General features: G+C 38.0%; 1 protein-coding gene across 1 annotated transcript in view; it reads left to right on the forward strand.

Annotated features, from left to right (window-relative positions):
* Positions 1 to 14,250, forward strand: part of eve1 (even-skipped-like1) — a 34,187-nt gene extending 19,937 nt beyond the window's left edge. Inside the window, exons 2-3 of the mRNA XM_051936215.1 lie at positions 7,619 to 7,908; positions 12,837 to 14,250. Of these exons, the coding sequence (XP_051792175.1) occupies positions 7,619 to 7,908; positions 12,837 to 13,331 (785 nt within the window). The 3' untranslated portion in view covers positions 13,332 to 14,250. The remainder of the gene's footprint in view (positions 1 to 7,618; positions 7,909 to 12,836) is intronic.
* Positions 14,251 to 27,829: the final 13,579 nt, after the last annotated feature.

The following is a 27,829-nucleotide window of genomic DNA, read 5'->3' on the forward strand; positions in this document are numbered from 1 at the left end:
ATTTTTTTATATCAGTAAAATTAAATTATCTTAAATGCACTTCACCCACTTAAATCATGTTCTTGTCCAAGTTATGCTTTTCTCCCGTCCGTCTCGGTCAGAACATTGACTGGACGCGAAGGCTGCCGGTGTGCATGCGATTAAAAAAATACCAGAACACCGGCATGTAAGTAAATACTTCATTATTTCTCTTATTTCATTTTCTAAATCCGCTGATTCAAGCGTCGCCAAGCAGCCTTAGCCTCTTCCAGCACGCAACGGGTGTAGGTAGGAACAATCCCTGAACGAGTAGCAAGCCATCACAGAGTCATTTTACATTCTAAAACAACCAAATCAGTGTAATCGTAAGATCTAATTTCCTTCTAAATTTCCAAATTCCATGTCCCGGTTCCTGCCTTCCATCCTTACAAGTCTGTCTCAGCCCCTCTCCCTAAAATATCTTTTTTAATGGTTTCTTCTGCGCGAACTCTGCATAAAACGACACCAAGCACTTCTTTGACGTTTCTTTCGTTCCAGGTTTAGTTTTCTCTTCTTTCAGTTCATTCTTTAGTGCGCTAACTCTCCTGTCTTTGCTCGTTGTATCACAGAACTGTTCAGGTCTCGGGAGACTCGAGAAGCAATTAATTTTTCTCAGAAAAGGTATATCATATGATACAAATGTGCTGAACCTCGTGTAAAAAATAGCACGAAATAAGGCTCTGCGAGGCGACTGGGACAGTCAGTTATTTTAATCTTATATGGGTATACGTTGGCTTATATGTTTTATTGCTTTTTGCCCATTTTGTATACCAGTAACGGCGTGCTTTTAAGGTTCAAATTCGCTTTTAAACTCATCGACCGCGAGCAAAGACGTCTGGTCGGTTGATATGCCGTTATCTTCAAAGACTGGATTCTGGGTTTCTGTGGAAGGGATTCAAACCCTCACTTTATCTTGAGATACTCAAACCCTCATCTTTAATCCCTGAATGCTAGGGGACCTGTATTCTAGCTGGTACAAGCTGTAAGCTGGAGCGCTGATCGCACCCTCAGAGGACACAGATGCCCCTGGGAAAACCCCTGAAACAGCTGACAGTCTACCTTCACATTGCTCCTTACCTTTCTTACTTGCGCTCAGGGCCGGATTTTCCTATAAGCTAACTAGGCTTCAGCCTAGGGCCTCAAGATCAAGAGGGGTCTACATTCAAATTGTTAGCAAAATTTTATTATCTCTCATGTAATTTACAAACTTAAAAATGGAAGGTGAAAGGGCCTCATAAGTGGAATAGCCTAGGGCCTCTTTTCATATAAATTCGGCCCTGCTTGCGCTATAACGCGCGATAAACCTCTCGCGCGGTACTCCGCTTACTTAAAAGCCTTGTACAGCGCCTGTCAGTTTTGGAATTGATTGTTTTGCTTCTCTCTCTCTCTCTTTCTCTCTCTGACATTCTCTGCTCCTGGCGGGACTGTCATCTCTGACTTGTCATGGAGGAGCACGTTTAAACTTTTGAAAAGAGACAAATGTTTGTTTGCAGTGCTTTGAATAAAGTTCCTTTTTTTCTACAACCTCCTGTGTCTCTGTGCAAATCTGTGACCCAAGCATGACAAAGCACACTATTTAACCCTCTTAAAAATACTAATGATACTTTACTGAAGGGTCGTGTAGTTCTTTGTCCGTTGTTTTGCAAGGAACTATTTCCTCCTAAAGTTTCTTTACGTATGACGTTTGTTCTTTGGGCTTTGGAAAAGTCCCCAATATATGGACAAAACAATCTGTAGGTTACCAAGCAGGGTACTAACTGATTAAGAAAACCTGAACTTAGCCTGCTTTAAGGAAGGGCCCTTTAAAAATCAATATCCTGTTGGTATTTCACAAATATGTTCATAGTTATTGATAAAAAAAACTGTTACAGATCTAAATTAATTGTAATTTTAAAACCCTAATATTTATGGTTCCCTTGAGAACCAAAAATTGTTCCTTATACGGCATCACCCGGAAGAATGAGATCTTCGTTTTGGACTGTGTAAGAGGATTAAGGGACTAGACAGATTTTTGGAAGAAACGAATCAGGTTCCATTTTTTAATTTTAATTTTAACGGAGATTCCATACAATTAAAGATTGACATATAACTTATTTTATATGCAAAGGCATTAGATATTCAGGAAGCCAGAAAAAAGCGCTATATGAATATTCCATCCATCCTTTTATTTTCTAAACCCATTCAGCAAGTATCATGCCCATTTATCCATTTGAGATTCGTGGGTCTATTAACCCTGTCCAGGCAGCACGGTGTGCAAGGCAGGGACCTAACTTTACATTCAATCACAGGGTAAATCCATGCGCAGAGCTACAAGCACTCCTGGAGAAACGACAAATGAATGCACCTGCACTCTTAAAAATAAAGATGTCATAGTGGTTCTTCAGAGTGATGCTATGGGGCAACCATTTTAGGCTCCCAAAAGATGCATCCACATGAAGGTTTAGGAAAGAATTCCATTAACAACCATGAAGAGACAGTTAACAGTGTGTTCCTTGTTAAGGGTCTCTTGCTGTATATAACACAGAGATGTGGAGATATTGTTCAAATCCTGGGTAGACCGCATATTGGGAGCATTTTCAAATCCCAAAGAGCCAATTGTATTCACAAAGAAATCTCTCCACACTCTTAAAAATACTGGTTCTTTAATGGCAGTATATGCTTCTTTACTAGGTTGTGTGGTTTCTCATAGACTCAGAGACCCATTGCTTGACAATGACAAAGAACTATTTCATTCTGGGAAGGGTCCTTTGCATGTAAAGTTGATTACCATCTATACCATATTGAGCCTGTTAGGGATCTAAATAAATAAAGGTTCTTTCTAGAACCTTCTTTGGGATAGCTCTTTTGGGAACAAAAAATGGCTCCCTTATATGGGAGAAGAATCACTCTGTCTCCTTTATTTTTAAGAGTGCTGAATGAAACGGTTCTTTTTCAAGAAATGGTTCTGTGAGGAACCACACAATCCAGTGCCATTACAGAATCATTCTTTTTAAAAGTAAAGATCACTTGTATACCTGCAAAAACCTTTCATGCCACAGCAGTTGAAATATTTATTGAATTTTAGGTTTACATTTTAAATGTCAAAGTGGATTTGTTTGTGTGGTCTTTCTAGCACAGAGATGACCACTCAGAACATCACCCAAGCTGCTCTCACAAATGGAGATATTCATTTACCCACCCATCCAGCAATCTAATCCATTAGATAGGCAGAAAGAACTTTATATGGCTTTGAAGCTCTTTAAATAAATAAATGCAATATGTTCTGAACACAAACCAGAACGACTGACAAGCAAGAAAAATAAAAAGTAAGAAAACTTCTGACATGGCTGTCACAGTCACATAGGGTCAGTTTTCCTAAAATGTAGAATTTCTTAATCCAAACAAACTTCTCTTTCTACCACTGAAACAGAAATGTCAGTCAGTCATTGTCATGGGGGTCTGATGGAGCCTATCCCAGGGAACATGGGACTCAAGGCAGGGAACAGAGCACCAGCCCATCGCATTGCTAACACACGCACTCTTCATCCCCCCACACACACTCTAGGGCCAATTTAGAATCGCCAAGTCGCCTAACCTGCATGTTTTTGGACAGTGGGAGGAAACTGGAACACTCGGAGCAAACCCACGCCGACACGGGGAGATCATGCAATTTTCGATGACCCGAGACGTAAACCGTATAGTCTCCTTAGTACGACCCAGCAGCACTACCATTGCCCGACAGATGTTCTAGTCCTATACATCTCCTGTGCGTTGTGCCGTGGTCTTAATCGCAGTCGGATAAATGAGATTCGTCTTAATTATCAACTGGCAGGTTTCGAAAAACTGAAACATGAAACCAACAATGTGGCGCCCTCTATACGCGTGTTTTAATTTCATCAGGCGAATTACCACATTAGCTAATTGTTTTTTTTTTCTAACCAACCAAATTAAATTTACTGTAGTTTGAAAGGGCTGACGTTATAGGTAGACATCAAAAAGCAAGGAAAGAAAGACGTCTTCATATTAATGTTAGAAAGAAGGATTAAGCTTAAGGTCCTAACGCGCCAGTAATTTGCAAGACATTCATTCGATACTTGACGCTTCCTATTCTCTAACCTTCAAAATAACCATTTTTTTCTCATAGTCAGGAGACCTACTTAGGCTGTAAATCGGACTACAGTTGATGAAAAGTCTATTGTTGTGCATGCAATCAATGCGACGCCAATGGGTAATGATTCCGTCTAATTTGCAGCTTTCTTATTAGCTTACATTACAACAGGACAATCGAAGAAATGATTGAACTTTATTTAGAACAGTATCCTTTCCAACATTTATCTTATTCACTTGAAGAATTAACACTGTTAGTTTATTGCAAAAATGATAAAAATCGCAGTAAAAAAAAAACGTTGAAAACTCGCTGTCTCGCATGGTTAGATATCATTAACCAACAACTAGTATCGATTTGATAATTTAAAACAGCAAATTACATGGTAAGCGGCTAAACAGTTCCTTCTTGAATTTTTAAAGAAATTGGTTTGCACAATACATAACTAAAATAATGGCGCGATTTCTCAGTCTAATCCAGCTTCTTGCACAAGATAATAAATCTGGAGTGATTTCGAAAAAAAATAAAGCATAAAAAATAACTTTAGATAACCCGGTTTGAAATTTTTAGTTTGTTCTATATGAATTAAATTTGAATTATAGCAAAAACGGATGATCGAATGTTAACTCGCTTTAATAATATCTATTTTTTTCTATATTTTGTTTCTTAGCGTCTACTCTGATAGAAAATAAAATACTAGTCAGTGGCATACAGATCACTCTAAGAAGAACACTTGTAATTAGTAACTTATGATGTGGAGCTGTAGATACTTAACACAAAATATGGAATTAGGATTAAATTACTCATTGCAAAGCAAAATATTAATTCTGCTAGACTTACTTTGAGAGTAGATGCGGTGGGTTCATTATAGCTCTGCTTACCGTCTGTAGTTCTGTGTGTAGTCTATTTAATGTTGTGTTTTGAAAAGTTTATAGGCAATGCAATCATCTTCAAAACATTTTAATTATAATCTTACTTCAATCACTAAGAACACAGTTGACATTATGACTTCATAATAAGAAACCTGCGAGCTGAGATCGGCAACAGATTTTTAATTGTCTATAAATATACTACTACTTGTAAAATTCTTTTTTATATTTCTTACGCTTTTGTAATCCCTCCGGCAAACTTAAACACCACTCTCACTAACATAAATTATAACAGCGGATAAAAAAATAAGCTTTAATTACGGTAAATGATATTAATTTGGGTAAAATGGTTAAGCTTGTAAGTAGTATTGCAGTCATAACATAGATTCCTAACAGGTATATAATTATTTGTAAATAGAGCGGTATGCGCATAATAGAACTTTTAGAAATATAGGGAGTCAGTTTTCTCCTGCATATTACATTCAGTCCGTTTGCTATAATGGAAACTGAATATTTACTCATACGTCTGGCCTATACTATACATCTAAAAGTACAGTAATATATGTGTTATTACATTTTATTGTGTGCGTCTAAACATTTTACTGGCTTGAATTCATTAACTTATTTACTCGTTTTTGTGCGAGTGCCCGTGATGACTGCTTGTAAAACACTTTGTGACATTTGTTCTTGAAAAGTATAAGTAAAATGTACTTACTTACTCACACAAATATCTTAATTTTTAACCCTGTTTCGGTTACCCCATGGGTGTCTGAAAAAGGTTCTGCACGTGCCCATGAGAGTTTCTTGCACACTCTGGTTTACTACCAGATGATTGCATGTTTTGTGAACTGGCAACAAACGGATCCGTGAGAGGGCAGCTTTTGACGTTTTCACAAAACGAATGGACCATAAATATTCAATCAATGCTTGCACATTATTTAAAGGTGCCAGTGTGATCCTTCAGAGCGATCCCATAAGGTAACCATTTTTGGTTTCCAAAAGGAACCATCAACATGAAGTTTCCAGAAATAACCTTTACTTATTTATATTCGTATCAGGTTCCACATGAGCTGTGAAATATCAAATGGTTCCTTATTGTTAAACATCTCTTAAAACAGGCTAAGTTCGGGTTTTGTTGATATATTGTATCTTATACTATAGCCTACCACATCACTCTTAAACGTCTTGGTTCTTTAATGGCACTTTATAGCTCTTTGCTAAGTTGTGTGGTTCCTGTTAGCACCATTGCTTGATCAAGCACATAATTTCATCCAGGGACGGATTCTTTGTATATGAAGATGGTTGTTTGTGCTTTTAAAAACATCCTAATATGTTGAAAAAAAAAAATCTTTTTTGTTAGGTATGCGGTACCAAGCCAGACACTAACAAAATTAGAAAACTTGTGTCATTACGAGTCCTTTAAAAACCACAAATCTGTTAAGGACCAAAATAATAAATGGTCTTTCTGGAACCTTTACGTGGATGGGTTTTTTGGGAACGGAAGAACCGCTTTGGCACATTAATTTGTAAGAGTCTACATTAAACATTTGTGTTTTGTCCACATATTAGGAACCTTTTCAAAGTCCAAAGAACGAACTTGTATATGAAGTCTAATGGTTCTTAAGCAATGTTTCTGAGAGGAACCACACAACCCAATAAAGTGTTATTATTTTTAAGAGTGTTACTTGTTGAAAAGTACATGTTGCACAAATAGGTGAAGGTCTATATTTTTAATATTTTCCGTAAAAAAGTTTTCATATCACTGCTTATATCGCTTAGCCGAATTATTTTCTGATTTCAACTTTCAGAGCGTGGTATCGGAAAACTCGCATGATTTGCCTCCAAAACACAAACTTCAAACGTACCAGAACAATAGCGTTTAGCTTATCACAATAGATGAGCCTCTTTTACAATAAAAAGAAGGTGGTCTTTTTCATTCACCATAACAAAAGTACAAAGACTATCTTGTGACCGAAGGGTTGTTAACACCTCCTCATGTCCCAGTATCAAGGCGGCGCCGCGGCGGATAGACCTCGTCTCACTATTATAGGAAGATATCACGACCCAAGCGATATAAAAAGCAACTGGCACTTAGGGTTTCCCCAGAGTAAACAAGCATGACTGAAGTCTGAAGCAAACAGCGGGAGAAAACACACACGCGCAACAGCTGAGAGGAGATGCCGCACTTTTCCAGTTTTCTTCTGGCTTGAATTGACTCACTGAATAACTTGCTTCGCTTTTCTGCAGTTGTCTGGAATTCTGACTTTGTCACTGAGAACTTTTTTAAACACCCAGTGGGACATTTATTCCTTGTCTTTTTCTTATACAAATTTTGGGATATATACTTTCATCAGGAGGATATTTGTGTATGCGGTGCGCACTTCCATAAAAGCTCAATGTGTAAGTGTATAATTTTATAAACAAAAAATAGTCATTTTACATCTTTTATACAACTAATGTTGTTAATTGTTTGTATTGTTCTGCATGCACAGACAATACACTATGTAATTACTGTTGTGCTTTTATTACAATAGTGTGAATGACGTGTTTATTGCAACAGGAATTTGACTTACGAAGCTGTTGATTAGTGAAATACATTTTAATACATTGTATGATAGATACTTGAAACATTTTTATTTTTCATTAGTTAAAAACTGTGATTATTTCCTTTCGGTAACATCTTTAACAGTGGCCGAAGACAGAGATTCCCACGTGGCAATAAAGGGGTCCGGGGACCCCGATCCAGTCGAAGAGGATTCTTCGGCTTCTCGAGGCTCTTTCCACGGTGGGATGGATCAAACGAGGAGGCACAGGACGGCGTTCACGAGGGAGCAGCTCGCCCACCTGGAGCAGGAATACTGCAAGGAAAGCTACGTGTCAAGACCGAGGCGCTGTGAGCTGGCCGCGGCGCTCAACCTGCCGGAGACTACAATAAAGGTACACGCAAAATTCAATTTCCAGCAAAGCCAAATCCTTTCCTTCAGATGTAGTATACGTGTATGATGATAATGGTCTCCTGGACGCGACTCTTTCGGTGATGGTGCAATAGCAAGGGCTCCAGGGGACTGGGTTCAAACGTCACTGTTTTATCTTAGATTAGATTAAATTAGATACGTTTATTAATCTTCAAGGGCAATTCAAATACATACCATAACAAAAATACAGAATACAGGGGATCCAATTGAAAGTATAATTTTAAAAAAGAATAGAATAAAAATATGTAATACACTAAATATGCTAAAATAAATAGACTGAGTGTACTCATAGCCTCCTGCTTCTGTGAATAACGGGAGTTAGTTAATTCCACATCCCAAAAAATATGCATACAAAATCGATTGACTCCCAATATGCAAACATATTCATTACATTCTTTAAAATTATGGTTCCTTAATGGCACTTCACTGGGTTTTGTGGTTCCTTGTAGACTCATTGCTTGACAAAGAGCAATTTCACTCTGGGAAGTGCTATTGACATTTGCTTTTTAAAGAATTTGAAAAGTTCCTAATATCTGAAGAAAACTGAAATATTTATTGTATAATAGGCTACCTACACAAACAGGTCAAGAAAACTTGAAGTCACTTTGTATTATTGTATGCAGCATGAAATCAGGAACCCATTTGTATTTCACAAATTTGTTATTATCTATAGTATGTCTATTTATGGAACCTGTTACTGATCAAAATAAACAAAGGTTCTTTCTGAAGTCTTTATACAGATGGAGCTTTTGGGAGCCAAAAATGGTTCCCCAGCAGTGGCATTGCTGGAAGAACCACTCTGGCACTTTAATTTGTAAGAGTATACTTCACGCAAAAAACAACCAGGCCTAGAATTCATACTCATGACACCATACTACTTTACCGCCATACCACACAGGGTCAGTTAAAATCATAAATTCAACATATACATCTTTCAGACATGGGGAAAAATGTTTCTTTGGACTTTGAAAAGAATTCAAATATGTGGACAAAAAAGAAATGTTTAACATCTAGTAGGTTACATAGCAACTAACATACAGATCAAGAAAACCTAAACTTAGCCTGTGTTGTTGTATGCAGCAAAAGTCCTTTTAAAATCTTTTGGTATTTCAGGAACCTATTGGTGTTTCATAACTCTGTTATTATTTATCATGGTTATTTATGGTGCCTGTTAAGATCTAAATAAATAATTAATGATTCATTCTTCCTTTTTTACACTTTAAACAATTCTGGTTATTTAATGGAATTGTAGGATTTATTACTGTGTTGTGTGGTTCCCCATAGATCTGTTGCTTGACAAAGCATCATTTAATTCTGAGATGGGTTCTTTGCATATGAAATTGACGCTTTGTGCTTTGAAAAACTGCCTAATGTGTGGAAAAAAACTGAAATATTTAATGGATGGTAGGCTACCTACCAGGACAAGAAAACCTGAACTTAGCCTGTGCATCTGTGTGTATGAGAGTCCTTTTAAAATCAGGAGCTACTGGTATTTCACTAATCTGTTATCATCTGTTTGTGGTTATTTACAGTATGGATCCTGTTACGGATGTAAATAGATAAAAGAGTCTTTTTGGAATGTTCATGTGGATGGGTCTTTTGGGGAACCAAAAATGGTTCCCCTAAGGCATCCTTCTGAAGAACCACTCAGGGACCCTTAATTTTAAGATTGTGGACCTTTCTTTTGGAAACTATAATTGATTCTTCTACGGCATCACCCTGAAGAAGCACTTTTTCACTTTTACTTTTAAAACTGTAGGTTCCAGGGGAGGTGGCCGTTACACAGCTTTGGAGTTATGTGGCATATTCTAACACTAAACTATAGAATATAAAGGCCTACTATATGTCTTCTCACGATTTGCATTTGACATGTGTCCTGATTTGTGCCCATACTTATTTGATAATATTAGTACTACTACTACTACTACTACTACTACTACTACTACTACTACTACTACTACTACTACTAATAATAATAATAATAATAATAATAATAAAGCACATTTATATAACACTTTTCTAACCTACTCAAAGTGCTTTACATAGACAGTGGAGAGCTACTTGAACCACTTCCAATGTATAGCATCTACCTGGATGGTGTAGCAGCAGCCATTTATGCAATAAGATGCTCACCACACATTGGCTATTAGGTGGTGAAATGGTGAAAGAGATAGACAGGGGATGATTAGGGGGTCAGAATGACCAGGCCATGGTGGGCAATTTAGCCAGGACATCAGGAAATGCCCTATTCTTTTTGAAAAATGGCCAGAGATCTTTTATGACCACAAAAAGCCAGAACCTCCATTTTACAATTTTTTAAACTATGACACCAATTTTCACAGCACAGTTTCCCCATTACTGCATTGGGACATTGGGATCCACAGACAGACCATATAGAGTAAGCGCCCCCAGATGGTGTCACCAACATCTCTTCCAGCAGCAACCCAAGTTTTTCCTGTATCCCATTCAAGTACTGGCTGGGCCTAAACATGGTTAGCTTCAGGTGGATGACTTTTATTGAAGTGCAGTTAGTGTGACGGCCTACAACAACCTGATAGGTTTGTACCGTAACAATTCTGCTAGTGAAAAAGTAATTTGGATTTTCCTAGCATGCAAAGTATTTTATTCCACAATTAGCATCCATCCATCCATCCATTTCCCAACCCGCTGAATCCGAACACAGGGTCATGGGGGTCTGCTGGAGCCAATCCCAGCCAACACAGGGCACAAGGCAGGAACCAATCCTGGGCAGGGTGCCAACCCACCGCAGGACACACACACCAAGCACACACTAGGGCCAATTTAGAATTGCCAATCCACCTAACCTGCATGTCTTTGGACTGTGGGAGGAAACCGGAGCGCCCGGAGGAAACCCACGCAGACACGGGGAGAACATGCAAACTCCACGCAGTGAGGACCCGGGAAGCGAACCCAGGTCCCCAGATCACCCAACTGTGAGGCAGCAGCGCTACCCACTGCGCCACCGTGCCGCCCAGTACCAATATATAGAATGTCCAATATACTGAATAGGCTTGTTTTATAGGGTAAGATATGATATGATAAGAGTGGACATGCAAATATTTTATACAAATGAAATAAAAAAGAATATTTTGTATCCGTAATACAGGTATTAGGCTGTAATTTTTAAAAGTGACAATTACTAATGCTGATTTAGTATTTGTCAACTGAGTTATAATCTTTTACAGTTTTATGTTCAAAAATAGTATTGCATATTTTCTAAATGCTTGAAAATATGAGGGACGTTCAAAAAGTCTCAGCACTTTGTTAAACTCTATTTATTAAGAATTTTAAAAACAAATTACATCACTTTTCTACACAGTCACCTTCCTTTGCAATGCAATTTTCCAAGTCACATGACACTGTCAGATATGACCAATTACTATTCTTCCCGCCTTCACTGTTTTCAATGAAAACATAAAAGTGAGGAAACTTTTTGAACGTCCCACATAACATAATATAAACAACATTTGCAATAACATTTAGTTTACTTCTGAATCACAGGGGAAAGTGCCTATTCCAGCAGCATTGTGTGCAAGTTAGTAAATAAACCAGGACGGAGCAACAGTCCCCTTGCCTCAAACTGCTACTTGCTTTAATGGTGTCACATCAGTGGGAGCAACTGGATGAAGGAAGCTAAAGTCTCCTCTAATTTCCATCCATCTATTTTCTTCCCAGCATGTGAGGGTTGTGGTGAGATGTGCTTATCTCTAGCAGCACTGGAAAAGGATGGGAGACAACCAATCATAGGGCACACTCACGTGTTCAGTTTAACTAGGCCAGTTTAGAGATGACAATCAACCAAACATGAATGTCTTTGCAATATATGAGGAAAATCAGAATACTATACAGTACATGCATGTGGAAAAGGTGCCAACTCCATGCAGGCAATGCCTGGGCTGGAAGAGGAACTCTGGACTCAACAGCTATGACCCACTGTGCCACCCAAATCATACTATAATAATATATTTAACAAAATAGATCCTATTCACTAAGCTCATGTTTGAGTCTATCGGTTCAACTTGAAATAGGAGATGTATTGTGACCAGGTAGTTAATGGAGTGATTGATTTCATTATTTAATTTTTCTAATGCTTTCTTGTAATGTTTGGGTCAATTTACATACAGTATCTTTTATGGGGTTTTAATATACAAGGAACTTATTGTTTACATGTATTTTGCGATCTAAGTCTTACTGATAAAGTTACTTATTCTGATGTTCTATGCTGCTGCAACACCATTTTGTTTTCTTGTGGCTGTCACCACATTTCTCTCAAAAGCATTGATTGTTGCCCAGAATTCTCCAGGGTTGTGCCACATGTGATATTGTTGACGCACCTACATGAATATTGATGCATCCTTTATGTTATGTCTAAGACTGGATAAACTTGCGATTATTTCTTAGTGTTTTTCTAGTTTAAGTCTTCATTTTCTGAATTTTAAACTATGATTCTTGTTTCACCCTTGTTCTGATGAAAGATTGCGCTGATTCCTTGTTTTCATTTTTTGCGTATCTCTTGTTTATGGGTTTTTCTGAATTGTCTACACAAAACAAAATCCCCTGTCCTTTAGACAGAAGGACTGTAAGAGGTAAAAGCATTGTTTTAGTATCACAGATTCTGAAAAGTTGAACAGAGAGCTGAATCAAATTTCTATTGCCATTACTGGGTTAGAAAAAAGACAAACTTCTGGTATTATTATTACTTTATCCATGCAGAGTTAATAAAATAATTTTACGTAAAAACAGAGTTAAGCAAATAGAAATTACTAAGTAAGGAATCAATAGAGAAACAAACAGAGTTCTTAGACATGTAACATCACATTTGATACATTTCAAAATTTGCTCAAAGTTGTTGCATTTCTTTATGTTTAGGTCTGGTTCCAGAACAGAAGAATGAAAGACAAGAGGCAGAGGCACACTTTAGGTTGGCCTAACCCAATGGACCCAACTCTCTACGCCTACATGATGAGTCAAGCAGCTGCTAGTCTTCCTTACACTTTTCTTCCTCACATGCCTCTGCACCTGTACTCTCCCATGGGACTTAACACTGGGGCGCCAGCTCCTGGACCATTCAGCAGCCCTCTCCGGCCCTTGGACTCTCTGCGATTCTCTCATCCTCCTTACCCACGACCTGACCTACTAGCTAGTCTGAGACAGCCTACCTTCTATTCTGCTGCTCACGGACTTCACCATCCAAGTTCCTGTCTTTGCATTTTGTGTACAGGAAATTCAGGAACTCATCGAGGACCCACTTTACTCAGGGGGTCTGCTTCTCAGAGTGACGGCCTACTAAATTCAAACCCTTCTGTTGTGAAGCCTGCTGTGGTTCCCATGGACAGAAGAGAAGAAATACCACTGTCAAGATGACAATACATCTCGTTTTGTAAATAATAATAATAATTATTATTCTGATGGTTGTAGTTAGTGGAAAAGAATTAGATTTTATAAAGAAGAGGAAGGCATGGTTGACTATAAATGCCTATTGACCTTGCGGGAAAAAATACTGTAAAGAAAAACTTAAACTTGAGTCAAACCTAAGGTAGCATTGTTTTTTGTTTTTGCTAAAGTGAAGCAAAATGATACATTTCTCAATAGCTTATTTTCACATGTTTTTTGAAGTTTACTCATCTCTTAGTGACTAGACAGTGTCTCACTGGCTTTCTGATGTGCACTGGATATAGCTGAGGAATTTCATCTACCTGCCTACCACTAAATAGTAAAAGAGTGTTTGCAAAGAAATGGAACCTGTGGTTGTCCAGGCTAATTAGTGAATGCCGTAGGTATCTCTGCTGACTTTTACGACAGCATAAGATCATTGAAGTGTGACATTTGATGTAGTCCGTTTAAGTGAGTGACCAAATGTGAACTGGCTAGAGTTTACTGCAATGTTGCTATTGCAATAGGAGATCCTCCTAACAATGCCATGATGTTTGGGGTTTAAGAGATCCAACCTTAAGACTGGAGACAAGTGAACAACCTCTCCTCTCAAAATAACTGTCAGAAAGAATTTATATTTGCAGATCTATGACCATTTGCACAAGCTTATCATTACATCTTGTGAGATTAGGGATCCTATTAGGGTGCTCTACCTGCAGAATGACTGTGGATTTAGAGACTGGCATCGAAGCTACAGCGATGAGCTGTAACCAACACTGGCTATGCCATGGGATGGCTTGGCTCTGATATTCTAAAGAAATCTACAGTGCTCTTTGCAGAATGGAATCTCAATTTACTTATGACTTGCACTACATTATGAGAACATAAACTAAGTTTTCTTTTTTTCATGACCGAACAAATACAATGTTAAACTAGCTTTCAAGCTATGCTGTGTATATTAACATGTGTACATTTCAAAGAATAACTTTATGCAATAAAACATATTTAAGTAACTAAAGGAATATTCTGGTGTATGTAATTGATTTTGAAATTTACTATTTAAGTAGTGTCTAAAATGAGGTATTATTTTTTCTGGTGGCATGATATTGTAGTAGGTAATGCTGCATTCTCACAGCTGTAAAATCCTTGGGTTAAATAACTGCCTGCTTTGTGTCTGAGGTAATTCTATCTCCCTGTGTTTGAGTTCAGTTTTTCCAGGTATTTCAGGGTTCCTGTCACTTTGCAAAGACACATTTGTTACATTAATCTCTTTGGTTCTTGGCCCCATCTGAATGAGTGTACCCCGTAATGGACTGATGCTCCATTCATTGTTCGTTCGTTTCACATAATGGCAACTATTAATTGGATTAGTCAGTTCGGAGAGCGAGTGGGCAATGTGAGTATAAATGTTTGTAAATGTTTGTTGTCCTCTTCATTCTTGAATTCTGACTTTCCCGTAGCAAAACAGGGTGGTACTGTGCGTGGTGCAGTTGCTGAATCCCAAACCCAGGCATTTGTGTGTGGAGTCTGCATACTCTTTTTGCACCCATGTAGCTTTTCCTCTTGGAATTGTGGATTTAGATTAGATTAAATTATATTAGATACATGTTTTTTAATCCCATGGGGAAATTCATATACGCACAGGAGAAACATAAAAAACAAGGATGCAGACTCACAGGGCAGATAATACAGCCAATCAATCAATTGATAAATAAATGAATAAACTTAACGAGTACTATGGGTGGAAGCACTGAACTGCCTGATAGCAGTGGTCAGTAAAACACCCCAGAGGTGCTTCTTAGCACACTGTGGTGGAATGAGCCTGTGTTTAAAAGTGCTCCAAGAGAACACCTCTTGAGTGGGATGCAGGGGATTTTTCATCCTTGCCCATCCTGTTTTCCACAACAGCTTCCAGTGTGTCCAGGTGTTTGCCCCGTGATGGCGCAGGCTTTCCCAATAAATTTGTTCTGGCATTGTGCTTATTTTGAGCTCAGGTTGCTTCCCCAGGAGACCACAGTGGTAGAACACCACACTGACTACTATAGACTGGTAGAACATTTCTAGCCACTCACTGCACACATTCAAAGACCTGAGGCTCAAGTCCAGTCTGCTCTTGCCCTTCTTGTACAGTGCCACTATGTTGTCAGACCAGTCCAGTTTGCAGTTACCGGTAGCTCTGCACCATTTCCATGTTCCACTTGCAGCTCTTACTGATTTTGAGAAATAGGTTGATGTCCCTGCACCTCAAGATGAAGTCCTCCATAAGACTCCTGTACTGTGTGACTTGTCTCTATTATTAATGCAGCCTATATCGGTGGAGCCATCAGAAAATTTCTGTAGATGGCAAGCACTGGTATTGTGCTGGAATTGTGTTGTGTAGGGGGGAAACAGGAAGGGAGACAGGACAGTTCCCTGAGGTGCTCCAGTATTACACACCACCATTTCTGACACACAGTCCCACAGCCTCACAAACTGCTGTCTGTTGGTCAGGTAGTCCACAATCCTGGAGACTGTGGGGGCATCAAGATTCAAAGCCTTGAGCTTTTTCCCCAGAATGGTGTTAAAAGCATTGGAAAGGTTAGAGACTTATCTGGACTGTGGTTTTGGATTTGTCCAAGTGAAAGTAGGATCCGTGGAGCACAGAGCATCCTCCACACCTGCTGTATGTATTTCCTCCCACATCCCTGAAAGACTTGCACTGCAGTTTAAATGGTGATTCCAAATTGAAATGGTGTTTGTGTATGAAATAGCTCAGTGATGGATTAGTGCCACATTCAGGTTAACACGTTCTTCCTTCCTCTGCCAGGATATTTTCCAGCACCCTGTGATCTTAAGTTGGATTTATTTTACATAGCAAAACAGCATATGTGCAGACCATTCATCAGTTATCTAAACCAGTTTGTGAAGTCCACATTTTCAGTGATCTGAAGTTGATCGTGAAAGCTTTGGATGAAAGAAAGAAACCAGACCTGGGCGAGGGGCCAGTCAATTATAGAATACATTTACCATTTCGGTTTGCTCAATTTAGACTTCTCATTTGTCATATGTGCAGGTTATTAGAATATGTAAGAAATCAAAATTTCCAGAAGAAACACAAACAGACATAGTAAAAATATAAAAAGTATCTACAAGAAGAATTTCAGCCAGGAACCACAATAAGATTGAACTAGTGTGAGGCAAAAACACTGATAAAAGAGCTCACGTAAGCAGATGTAAGTTATGACATGTTATTTCTCTGATTAACCTATCTCAACACAGTATATATATATATATATATATATATATATATATATATATATATATATATATATATATATATATATATATCTATATCTGTCTATCTATATATATCTATATCTATATCTGTCTGTATATATCTACAACAACAACATTTATTTATATAGCACATTTTCATACAAAAAGTAGCTCAAAGTGCTTTACATAATGAAGAGAAGAAAAATAAAAGACAAAATAAGAAATTAAAATAAGACAACATTAGTTAACATAGAAAGGAGTAAGGTCCGATGGCTAGGGTGGACAGAAAAAACAAAAAAAAAACTCCAGAAGGCTGGAGAAAAAAATAAAATCTGTAGGGGTTCCAGGCCACGAGACCGCCCAGTCCCCTCTGGGCATTCTACCTAACATAAATGAAATAGTCCTCTTTGTAGTTCAGGTTTTTCACGGAGTCACTTGATGCTGATGGTCATACAGACTTCTGGCTTTTAATCCATCCATCATTGTTGGAACATCATGGTGCTTTGGGTAGATGGTGGTGGTGCACGCCACCACCAACAGGACACCGGAAAAGGAAACAGAAGAGAGAGCAGGGGTTAGTACAGATTTTGAATGAATAGTTATTATAATGAATTGGATATACAGAGTATCAGGATTAAATTACAGTGAAGTTATGAGAAAGCCATGTTAAAATAATGTGTTTTCAGTAGTTTTTTAAAGTGCTCCACTGTATTAGCCTGGCGAATTCCTACTGGCAGGCTATTCCAGATTTTAGGTACATAACAGCAGAAGGCCGCCTCACCACTTCTGTTAAGTTTTGCTCTTGGAATTCTAAGGAGACACTCAGTTGAGGATCTGAGGTTACGATTTGGAATATAAGGTGTCAGACATTCCGATATATAAGCCGGGGCGAGATTATTTAAAGCTTTATAAACCATAAGCAGAATTTTAAAGTCAATTCTGAATAACACAGGTAACCAGTGTAGTGACATCAAAACTGGAGAAATGTGTTCGGATTTTCTTTTCCTGGTAAGGATTCTAGCAGCTGCATTCTGCACTAGTTGCAAACGATTGATGTCTTTTTTGGGTAGACCTGAGAGGAGTGCGTTACAGTAATCTAGCCGACTGAAAACAAACGCATGAACTAATTTCTCTGCATCTTTCTATGATATAAGAGGTCTAACTTTTGCTATGCTTCTTAGGTGAAAAAATGCTGTCCTAGTGATCTGATTAATATGCGATTTAAAATTCAGATTACAATCAACGGTTACCCCTAAGCTTTTTACCTCCGATTTGACTTTTAATCCTAATGCATCCAGTTTATTTCTAATAGCCTCATTGTATCCATTATTGCCAATCACTAAGATTTCGGTTTTTTCTTTATTTAATTTGAGAAAGTTACTATTCATCCATTCTGAGATACAAGTTAGACATTGTGTTAGCCAATCAAGAGATTTGGGGTCATCAGGTGCTATTGATAAATACAGCTGTGGGGGGTGGGGGGGGAGGTGACTAAGTCCGTATGATCGGGGGGGGGGGGTTGTATAGTTTGTATAGTTTATTTATTTATTATGATCATACGGACTTAGTCACCTCCCCCCCCCCCTTAATGTGTTACTATATATTGCCTTTGATTCTTGTAAGTCTAAGCATTATCCTCTGATGAAGACCCCTGATAGGGGTTGAAAGCTCAGGAATAAAAAACTATTTTATGATACGTGATTCTTTTTTCTCCCTTCATGGATCTCCAGCTGCAAATATGCAAACCGTATCACAGACCTTCTCTTCCATATATACATATATATATATATATATATATATATATATACTTACATATATATATATATATATATATATATATATATATATATATATATATATATCCGTTTTTGAAGTAGGAGCCTATGCTAATAGCACCTGGTGGAAATACAAAAAGCAGTCCAGGACAGAATGACAATTCATCAAAAGGCGTCACATCAGGCCAGTTTAGAATTTATGATTTTATTTGTTCTTCTTGACTGTGGAAGATTGTGGGTTCGCTTCCTGGTTCCTCCCAGTGTGGATAGCGCTTTGAGTACAGTACTGAGAAAAGCGCTATATAAATGTAATGAATGAATTATTATTATTATTAATAGCAAATCATTAAATGGTGTCAATATACCTTTTGTTTCCAGTCATTTAATCTAAGATTTTGAAGAGAGGATTACAAATAAAGCAAGCTACTATAGATATGAAGGCCACTAATCTTTGCCTAGAGTGCAAATTTTGCTTAAAGAATAAGTAAAAAATGCCCTGCGGTGGGCTGGCGCCCTGCCTGGGGTTTGTTTCCTGCCTTGCGCCCTGTATTGGCTGGAATTGGCTCCAGCAGACCCCCGTGACCCTGTAGTTAGGATATAGTGGGTTGGATAATGGATGGATGTTCCAAGGGATCTCCACACCTTTGTATACTTGGAACGAAAGTTAAAGACTTTCTGCAAATTTATTTTTTCCAAAATTCTGTGGGTTTTGAGGGGTTGTACAAGCTGATTTACGATTCTTCATTTTTACACATGACCACCCCTTATTAGAAAAACCTCTTTCTGTTTGTTTTTAATACAACAATATAATTAATGTTAACATTACATGAAAAAATTCAATAAACCTAAATAGAACTTGTTTGTCTTCTTTGGATAATGGATGGATTGATAAGTAAAAAAAAATTAATGAACTTTACAAGAGACAGTTAATTCTTTAGAATTTTGTACTTATTAATACCGTTCTCAATTAACTGAGCAAGTTGAACCTTTGCTAACCTTTTGTCTTTGTCACTATTTTTGAGCTATTACTTCATTTTAATTCTTTTTCTTTCCCTATCTCTATGTCTATCTGGTGAGAATGAGATGTAACACTTCTATAAGTTAATTCGTACTTTATGCATACTTGGATTCACACTTGTAATGTTGGGGTCAATGGGGAGGATAACCACATTTGTCCAGAGAAATGTCTGCACTCCTTCATCTTTTGTATCTACTCGGACTTATTCAAGTGAAGTGTTGTTCACTCTGAAGCATTAATGTGCATGTGCAAGCGGTGCAGGGGCATTATCCTTGAAAATGTACACTCTTAAAAATGAAGTGGGCAAAATACCATAGGAGAAATATTTTTTTAGTTTCCAAAAGAATTAACCTGAAGGATCAAGAAAGAACGTTTATCTATTTCAATGATAACAGATTTGTAAAATACCAATGGGCTAATGATTTTAAGCATACGATAACATAGGCACGGTTCTGGTTTTCTTGATCTGTTAGTATCCTGCTGGGGTAGCCTACTATACGTTACAGATTTCCTTTTTGTTCACATACATATTAGAAATTTATTCAAAGTACATATAACCAGTTTCATACATGAAGAATTCTTTCCAGAATGAAATAGTTCTTTATCAAGCAGTGGTTCTATTAGGAACCACATAACCCGGTGAAGTTCATTAAGGAGTTATTGTAGTACGAAAGGACAATAATAATGTTTGTGCATGTGTACAGTAGTCATGTCCACTTAAGTATACTAGAGCCCTTAGTCCTACTGAGATGCAATTTACTCATTGTAATAAAATCCTTAAAATAAATAAAACATATAAAAAGCAATTGGCAGTGGCGTCACACATCCTACCAGGTGGAATTCACAGTCTCAATACTGCATTATGACTCTTCTAGCTGCTAATTCAGCCTAGTCTGTCGTGTTCTTTATCAAAAGTCAGGAGTGCCTTTTGGTATTGGACACACAATCAACAAGGGTAGCTTCAAAAGTCATCTACAAACCAGTCATTACAATATTGTTATTTGTTGACATAAAGTGCTGAAGGGTAATTATAAATTGCTATGAACTGCTTAAAATTATACAGCATTAATGTGCTGCTACTTCAAGGCTTAAAATAGTAGATTGTAGAGCAGACAAAACACGCAAACAGCTGAGCCAGAGGTTCATGTTAGTTAATTGGAAAACATATAACCAAGCAAAAAGAAAATAAAAAAACACAATATAACTTTTCCAATAAAGCATTATTTAAATCTCATGTGTTGCATATTTAAAAAGTTAAACTTTGGGCTGCTTTGTTAGTCGTTTGCAGTTACATGCTGTAATAAGAACATGACAACATACAGTACATGTTGCTATGATTGTTCTTTAAAAGATATGTTCCCTTACATATTATGGAACTGTATCCTGTCTTCTCTTTCTAGTAATTTTTTCAAACATACTTTACCCCAGTCCTTTTTACTGATATTCATTTCTCTCTCTATATATTTCTTCTTGTAGACATCTTTGCTCTTACTGTCAGGTTTATAAAGTAGACAGTCTTGTCTTCTAAGTCAGCACTGGTCTCTCACTGGAAAGTCCCTAACTCTCTTTCTGGTTATTATTTGTTGTGAAATTGTTAGTAAATCGAGCAACTGCAGACAACACTGAACCACAACAATATAAGAAGAGAAAATCCACCTCATGTTGCGTTAACGCACCGAAGCACGTGCAACCTAACCCTGTGCTTCTGATAATTTTGTTTTCACAACATTATACTTCTGGAGATATTGGCATTGTAAATTAATAGGTCATTTAGCTCCAATTTTAAAAAAAAATATGCCTGTTGCTTATGAGTCTGGGTGACCAATGGTCATTAATATGGAGATCTTAATTTCTGAATTAACTCTACCTTTTAATAGTTCATTTTTGGCTCATTGACTGGGCTACTGTCCTCTCTTGATGGATGTCTAATTTTCATTTTTCTTAAATTGTTCCTCACAAGGCTGGGTGGAAAGAGGAGGGTGATTTGAGGGTCATAGCAGTAGGGAGTGGGACTTTCGGTTTTATTGTCCTTCAAAGTTAGTTATTTTTTTGTTTCTTGTATTTTTTAAACTAACTGAAAATTTGATTACAAAACGTGAAGATTCTTGAGAAGAGGCCATATAGCCCAGTGAAGCTTGTTAATGAGCATTCACCAAACACACTTTCAAAAATCCATCAAGTCAAGATCTGATGTAGGATTTATAAAGGACATTTTAACTTACCCACACAGGGACAGTCAATTTAAAAATAGGATCTCAGTTAATACTAAGTTGGTTAATTAATTATCAGTTTTGCCTTTGGCAATACCAGTAGTTACTCAGATAACTCGGGAAGGCTCTCACTTTATTTACCTTACCTTTCTCTATTGTAGTAGGGGGTCTCGGGCCTTTAAACTTGTATCATGATAATTGATGCACACTCACTTTAGAAACAGAATAATACAATATATTAATAAACACAAAGATGATAGAAGTATGATAAATGTACATATATATTTACATATAAGTCAGAACGCAGACCAACGTATAACATATAGGCTTGCAGTTTATTGGTTATTTAGAGTTCCAGTTTACCTTGGTACAGATAATTAGTGTTACAATACCAAGTCTTTATGGATGATGTCGTGTAGAGTTGTTGCTTTGTTGTTGCTCTGGGTTCAGATACGTCATGCGTTAGACTCTAACGGTTAGAGGGCACTCTTTCTCTTTGCTTCATGATCCCTTGTTGGTGGTGTTTAGTGCTTTCCTCAGTTAGACCTTTTGCTGTATCATCTGCAATTTCATAGAGAACAGAATCCATCTTTCTGGCGGGGTTTATTGACAAGAGGGATGAGAGAGAGAGGAGTGGAGTCAAGTGGAGAACTTTGTTTGTTGGTACAGAAAGAATTGTCCACATCTCAGCATCAGCCAAAAAAACAACTGGTTATTGACTTCTTCATCTGGTCACCATACAGGGAGTGGATGTGGAGGTGGTACACTACAACAAGTACTTAGGAGTCCACAATCACTGACAACCTGTGGTGCTCTCATAACACATGTGAGGAACTTTATAAAAATGGCAAAGGAAACTGTTTTTTCCCTTACACGTTCTACATCTCTGTGATTGTTAGTAAGAGATGTGCTGGGCTTCTAAGATCACCGCAAGAGAGGCCCACCAAATCAATTAGCTAATTAAAAAGACAAGCTCAGTTATGGGACACATTCTTGACTCCCTGGAGGTGGAAGTGAAAGAGAGAATTACAAACAAAGGTGATGGCCATTTTGGACAATGCTACAGATCCTCTGTCTGACACACTAACACTGAGGACTTTCAACCCACAAATTATTCAGAAGAGGTGTGTGAAGAAACTACTGCAGCTACTTTATGCCAACAGAAATGGACCTTTATAGTGCCTCACTTGGACTGTGACTGCTCTTCTTATCTTTAGCCAAGTCAGAAGTTTTATTTCATTTTAGTTTTCTTTGTTTTCAGTTGTTCTGATATGTATTTAAGAGGGGGTTTGTTGTTTCCATTCATTTAATAATTGTTTCTACCTACCTACCTATCTACCTACTTACCTACCTACCTACCTACAGTATCTATCTATCTATCTATCTATCTATCTATCTATCTATCTATCTATCTATCTATCTATCTATCTATCTATCTATCTATCTATCTATCTATCTAATAAATAATTAACAATATAATAATTACATTTATGGTATTGTGGAGCAGTGGCATAATCCTGTTCCTGGCCATAATCCATGTGGAGTTTGTGAGGTCTGCAGTCCCTAGTATATCCATCCATCCATCCATTTTCCAACCCGCTGAATCCAAACACAGGGTCACGGGGGTCTGCCGGAGTCAATCCCAGCCAACACAGGGCACAAGGCAGGAAACAATCCTGGGCAGGGTGCCAACCCACCGCAGGACACACACAAACACACCCACACACCAAGCACACACTAAGGCCAATTTAGAATCGCCAATCCACCTAACCTGCATGTCTTTGGACTGTGGGAGGAAACCGGAGCGCCTGGAGGAAACCCACGCAGACACGGGGAGAACATGCAAACTCCACGCAGGGAGGACCCGGGAAGCGAACCCAGGTCCCCAGATCACCCAACTGCGAGGCAGCAGCGCTACCCACTGCGCCACCATGCCACCCTCCCTAGTATATATATATATATATATATATATATATATATATATATATATATATATATATATATATATATATATATATATATATATATATATATATATATATATATATATATATATATACTAGGGGTCTTTGCCCCCTTCTTGCTTCACTCTTCCACCCCCTTTTCCCCAAAGGACTGTCCAAGTGTTCTTCACTATCTCAAAGACATGTATGTTAGGGTAACTGATTTTAAATTGTCCCAATGTGAGTGTAGGTGGGTGTGAGTGTGGTAGAATCCTATCCACAGTTAGGATCTGCCTTCTGCCTAATGCTGCTGAGACAGACATCAGAAGCCCACAACTCTGAACTGGGGTAAGTGAGTTTGAGAATACTATGTTATGTAGTGCTATAGTAATGACCTTTCATGGCTAAATGACTGAATTATAAACTACAAGGACACTTCACTCCCTACCACTGTATGACACAGATGAGTCATTTAACATGCCAGACTTGACACTGTAAAAGTAGGTAAATAAATACCCTTTATAATTTGTGAGTGAGATTGGATACAATCATTAAAGCACTATTCTTGGTTAGTTATGAATAGCATAGTCTTATGTCACAAGTGTATTGTATAGTTTGACTTCTGCTTCTAATAGCCTCTCCATCTTCTTATTACTGTATAAATCCATCAGCTCATGATAGTCTGACAACTCAGGTTGGAAAACCATCTAAAAGAGCACCACCAGAATCACAGACTGCTTTATTCCCCTCTAATTGTTTCTACCAGTGTGGGAAGGGGCACACTGACCATTCCAAAGTTAATTAGATTACAAAGGTGTGAGTAAACAATTACTTAGATTATCTCAAATATCATGAAACAAAGGCTTCAAAAAAGCAATGGACCACCTCCACAATACTTTTATTTTGCCAAGCTGATATTACACAATTTAGGTGCTTTAGGTAAGGAGCTTCAGAAAATCCTCTCGGGTGCATACAGTCCTGTAAGTGTGACTGCTTGAAGCACCACACTAAGCACTAACCTGATAAAGATACAAGAGGAAGAGCATCAGACTGCCAGATGCAGGACAAACCCACTCACCCCTCCCCCACCTGTCCTGCAGCCAGCAACTTGCCTTGTATGTAAATGTCGCCAACATATCTGTCTGAAACAGTAACTATGGCAACCTCCTCCTCAGCTGACTGCATCTTAGACTCTGATTGGCTGCTGCTTTTCAATGCCTGAAGAATCTTTCCCTCTAGAGAGCTTTATTTATTGACACTCCATGAGGGTACAGGCTATCTATCTATCTATCTATCTATCTATCTATCTATCTATCTATCTATCTATCTATCTATCTATCTATCTATCTATCTATCTATCTATGTGGAGTTAGTGTTAAAGGCCTTTAATATGTATAAAAAAAATTCAGATTTCCTATCAAATTTCTGTTTCTGCATCCTGTAATGTGTCTCATGAAGCACCAGGGACAAGGCAGAAACCAAACCTAAACAAGACACCTGTCCTTCACAGGGTACAAGCATAACCATACTCACTCTCACTCACTCACTCACTCACTCACTCACTCACTCACTCACTCACTCACTTACTCACTCATTTAGACTTTCTAATACCCTTTCTCTTTTAAATGTGGGAGGAAAACTAGAGTGCCTGGAGAAAAAAAAATCTTAACAGACCCCGACAGATCAATTGTCATTTCAAAAAATGCCATTAGATATGCAAAAACATGTGGTCTTTCAAGTCTTTATAAGATACCTTAAATATTGTGCAAACATATTAATGGCAAAACTAAAACTGGAATGAGAAAAATCCAATTCTAGGTAGTGCACTGGTTTTTTCCCTTTGAATCGCTAGACGTCTTGTAAAGTGAGACACTGCAACTTGCTAAATACATAAAAGCTCATTAGACGTACTTTTAATCAACAAGGTCAGTTGGAACAGTGCTTGTTCAGGCCATCCTTAAAACGGTCTTAGGTCACAGCGAGGCAAAAGGCCACACCCAGTCGGTTTTCTGTGTTCCACAATGCGTTGAATGTCATGTTATCTACAGTATGTAGACTTTGCATGAAGATCCTACTCCATTCCAATCACAGTCTACTAACATAGTCTGACAGAAATGGGTTGCTGGATCTAAACTGACTCTGTATTTATGAGGCAATGTAGTCTATGGTTTAGTAGCATCCATCCATATCCCTGTTGGATATCTGCAATCAGTTCTTTCTTTCTTTCTTTCTTTCTTTCTTTCTTTCTTTCTTTCTTTCTTTCTTTCTTTCTTTCTTTCTTTCTTTCTTTCTTTCTTTCTTTCTTTCTTTCTTTCTTTCTTTCTATACTGTACCTCAGTCTCTCCCAACCATCAACCCAAAATTGCCTTTAAAATTGGGTGCTACCATCTAATTAATTATAAAAAAGCAAAGCAAATGGGAAAAAGTAATTAACACACAACTGTGAATGAGTACATTTCCAATGTATAGGAATAAATTTTTTTAAAAAAACAAACAAAAATCTGAAAATGTCTCTAATGAGGAATGACCCTTGTTATTTTCAAGGAGTCGTTTGCAGACACAGTATTAAAACACATCAGATACTTGGCAGTTTATCATCTTTTCTCTCTTACATGTAAGGTAAAAAGGGTATTTGAAGCGGCCGACAATACTCACGACAGACCAAAGCAGTAATTACTGCTCAGTTCACAGATTCAGTAAAGCAATGCCAGACCATCATTTGCTGTTAAACTCACCTGGTCAGGTGTTGTGCACTCCCCACAATGTTAAAACTACATTTCACAGTGTCATGCTAATGAGCCTGAAGATAGTTGAAGAGCATCTTGTAAATAAATGAGCATTAGTTTAAAAATATCTTAGATAATGAATGATCTCCCCGTGTCTGCGTGGGATTCCTCCAGGTACTCCGGTTTCCTCCCACAGTCAAAAGACATGCAGGTTAGGTGCATTGGTGATTCTAAAGTGTCCCTAGTGTGTGCTTGGTGTGTGGGTGTGTGTGTGTGTGTGTGCGCCCTGCGGTGGGCTGGCGCCCTGCCCGGGGTTTGTTTCCTGCCTTGTGCCCTGTGTTGGCTGGGATTGGCTTCAGCAGACCCCCGTGACTTTGTACTTAGGATATAGCTGGTTGGATAATGGATGGATGGATAATGAATGATATTAAATTTGGTTTATAAAAGTTTTTTTCTAATCAGTTTTTCTAGTTCATGTTTATGATCAGCCTTTGGCTGGTACCTATCCAAACAGCACAAGGTGTAACTACATACTAAGCCATTCAGGGCCAGTTTAAAATCACCAGTCAACCCAACCTGCATGTCACTGGGCTGTAAAGACTAATTATGGAGGTGGTTGAGGCTGCCCACACACCTGAGTCAATCTTTAATCAAAAGTTCAGATAAATGGGCCTCTCATCATCGATATCTATCTATCTATCTATCTATCTATCTATCTATCTATCTATCTATCTATCTATCTATCTATCTATCTAAAGATGTACTTGTTGTGCTCATTTATGTCTCATTCTTGTGTCTAAACAGATTATTTTATAGTAAGTCACTGTGGTCCTAACTTGACGGTTGGGTGTTCAGGTTTATTATTAAAGGGATAAAATCTTTTCATCGTCTACGGGCTTGCAGTTTAATACTCACATGTGCACACACAATTTACTCTGGCTTGCAGAGAGTACCATGAAGGTGGATCTGTTCCAACATCGTCTGAAGATAATGGGTAGTAATTGGTATCTCTGTGGCTTTTACAGACTACTAATTACGGAGGTGGCTGAGGCTACCCATGCACCTGAGTGAATCTTTAATCAAAAGTTCAAATAAATGGGCCTCTTATCATTGTTATCAGCTCCTAGCTGTCTGTCAGTTTACCATATTAGATCCTGTTTAGGTTTCCACACAGACGGACACAGGTGGTTTTGTGATGTGACCTTCCTTAAATGAAGCTCCTCTGATTATTTATTTCTTTTTATTCAAGTGGCTCAGTGTGTCTGGGAACTTTGAAGAAAGAAGCTGCATCGGTTAAGAAAAAGAGTCTTAACAGAGAGCTAGTATTGATCATAATTGAGAAAGGAGAGCACTCTTGCACAACAAGCAAAAGTAAAAAGTATGATAAACAATTATGAAAGTAGCAGCAAGTTCCTCCTACAAGGTACTACATGTTTAAATATACATCCTAACACATCCATCCTTTCCTCCATATTCTAATAAGCTTATCCAGTTTGGGGTCCCAACAACATTGAAACGTTCTGGGATGACCTGTTCAGCCCTTCCTTCTAGAACATTTGAAC

This window comes from Erpetoichthys calabaricus, chromosome 14 (assembly GCF_900747795.2).
Source record: "Erpetoichthys calabaricus chromosome 14, fErpCal1.3, whole genome shotgun sequence".
NCBI lineage: Eukaryota > Metazoa > Chordata > Cladistia > Polypteriformes > Polypteridae > Erpetoichthys > Erpetoichthys calabaricus.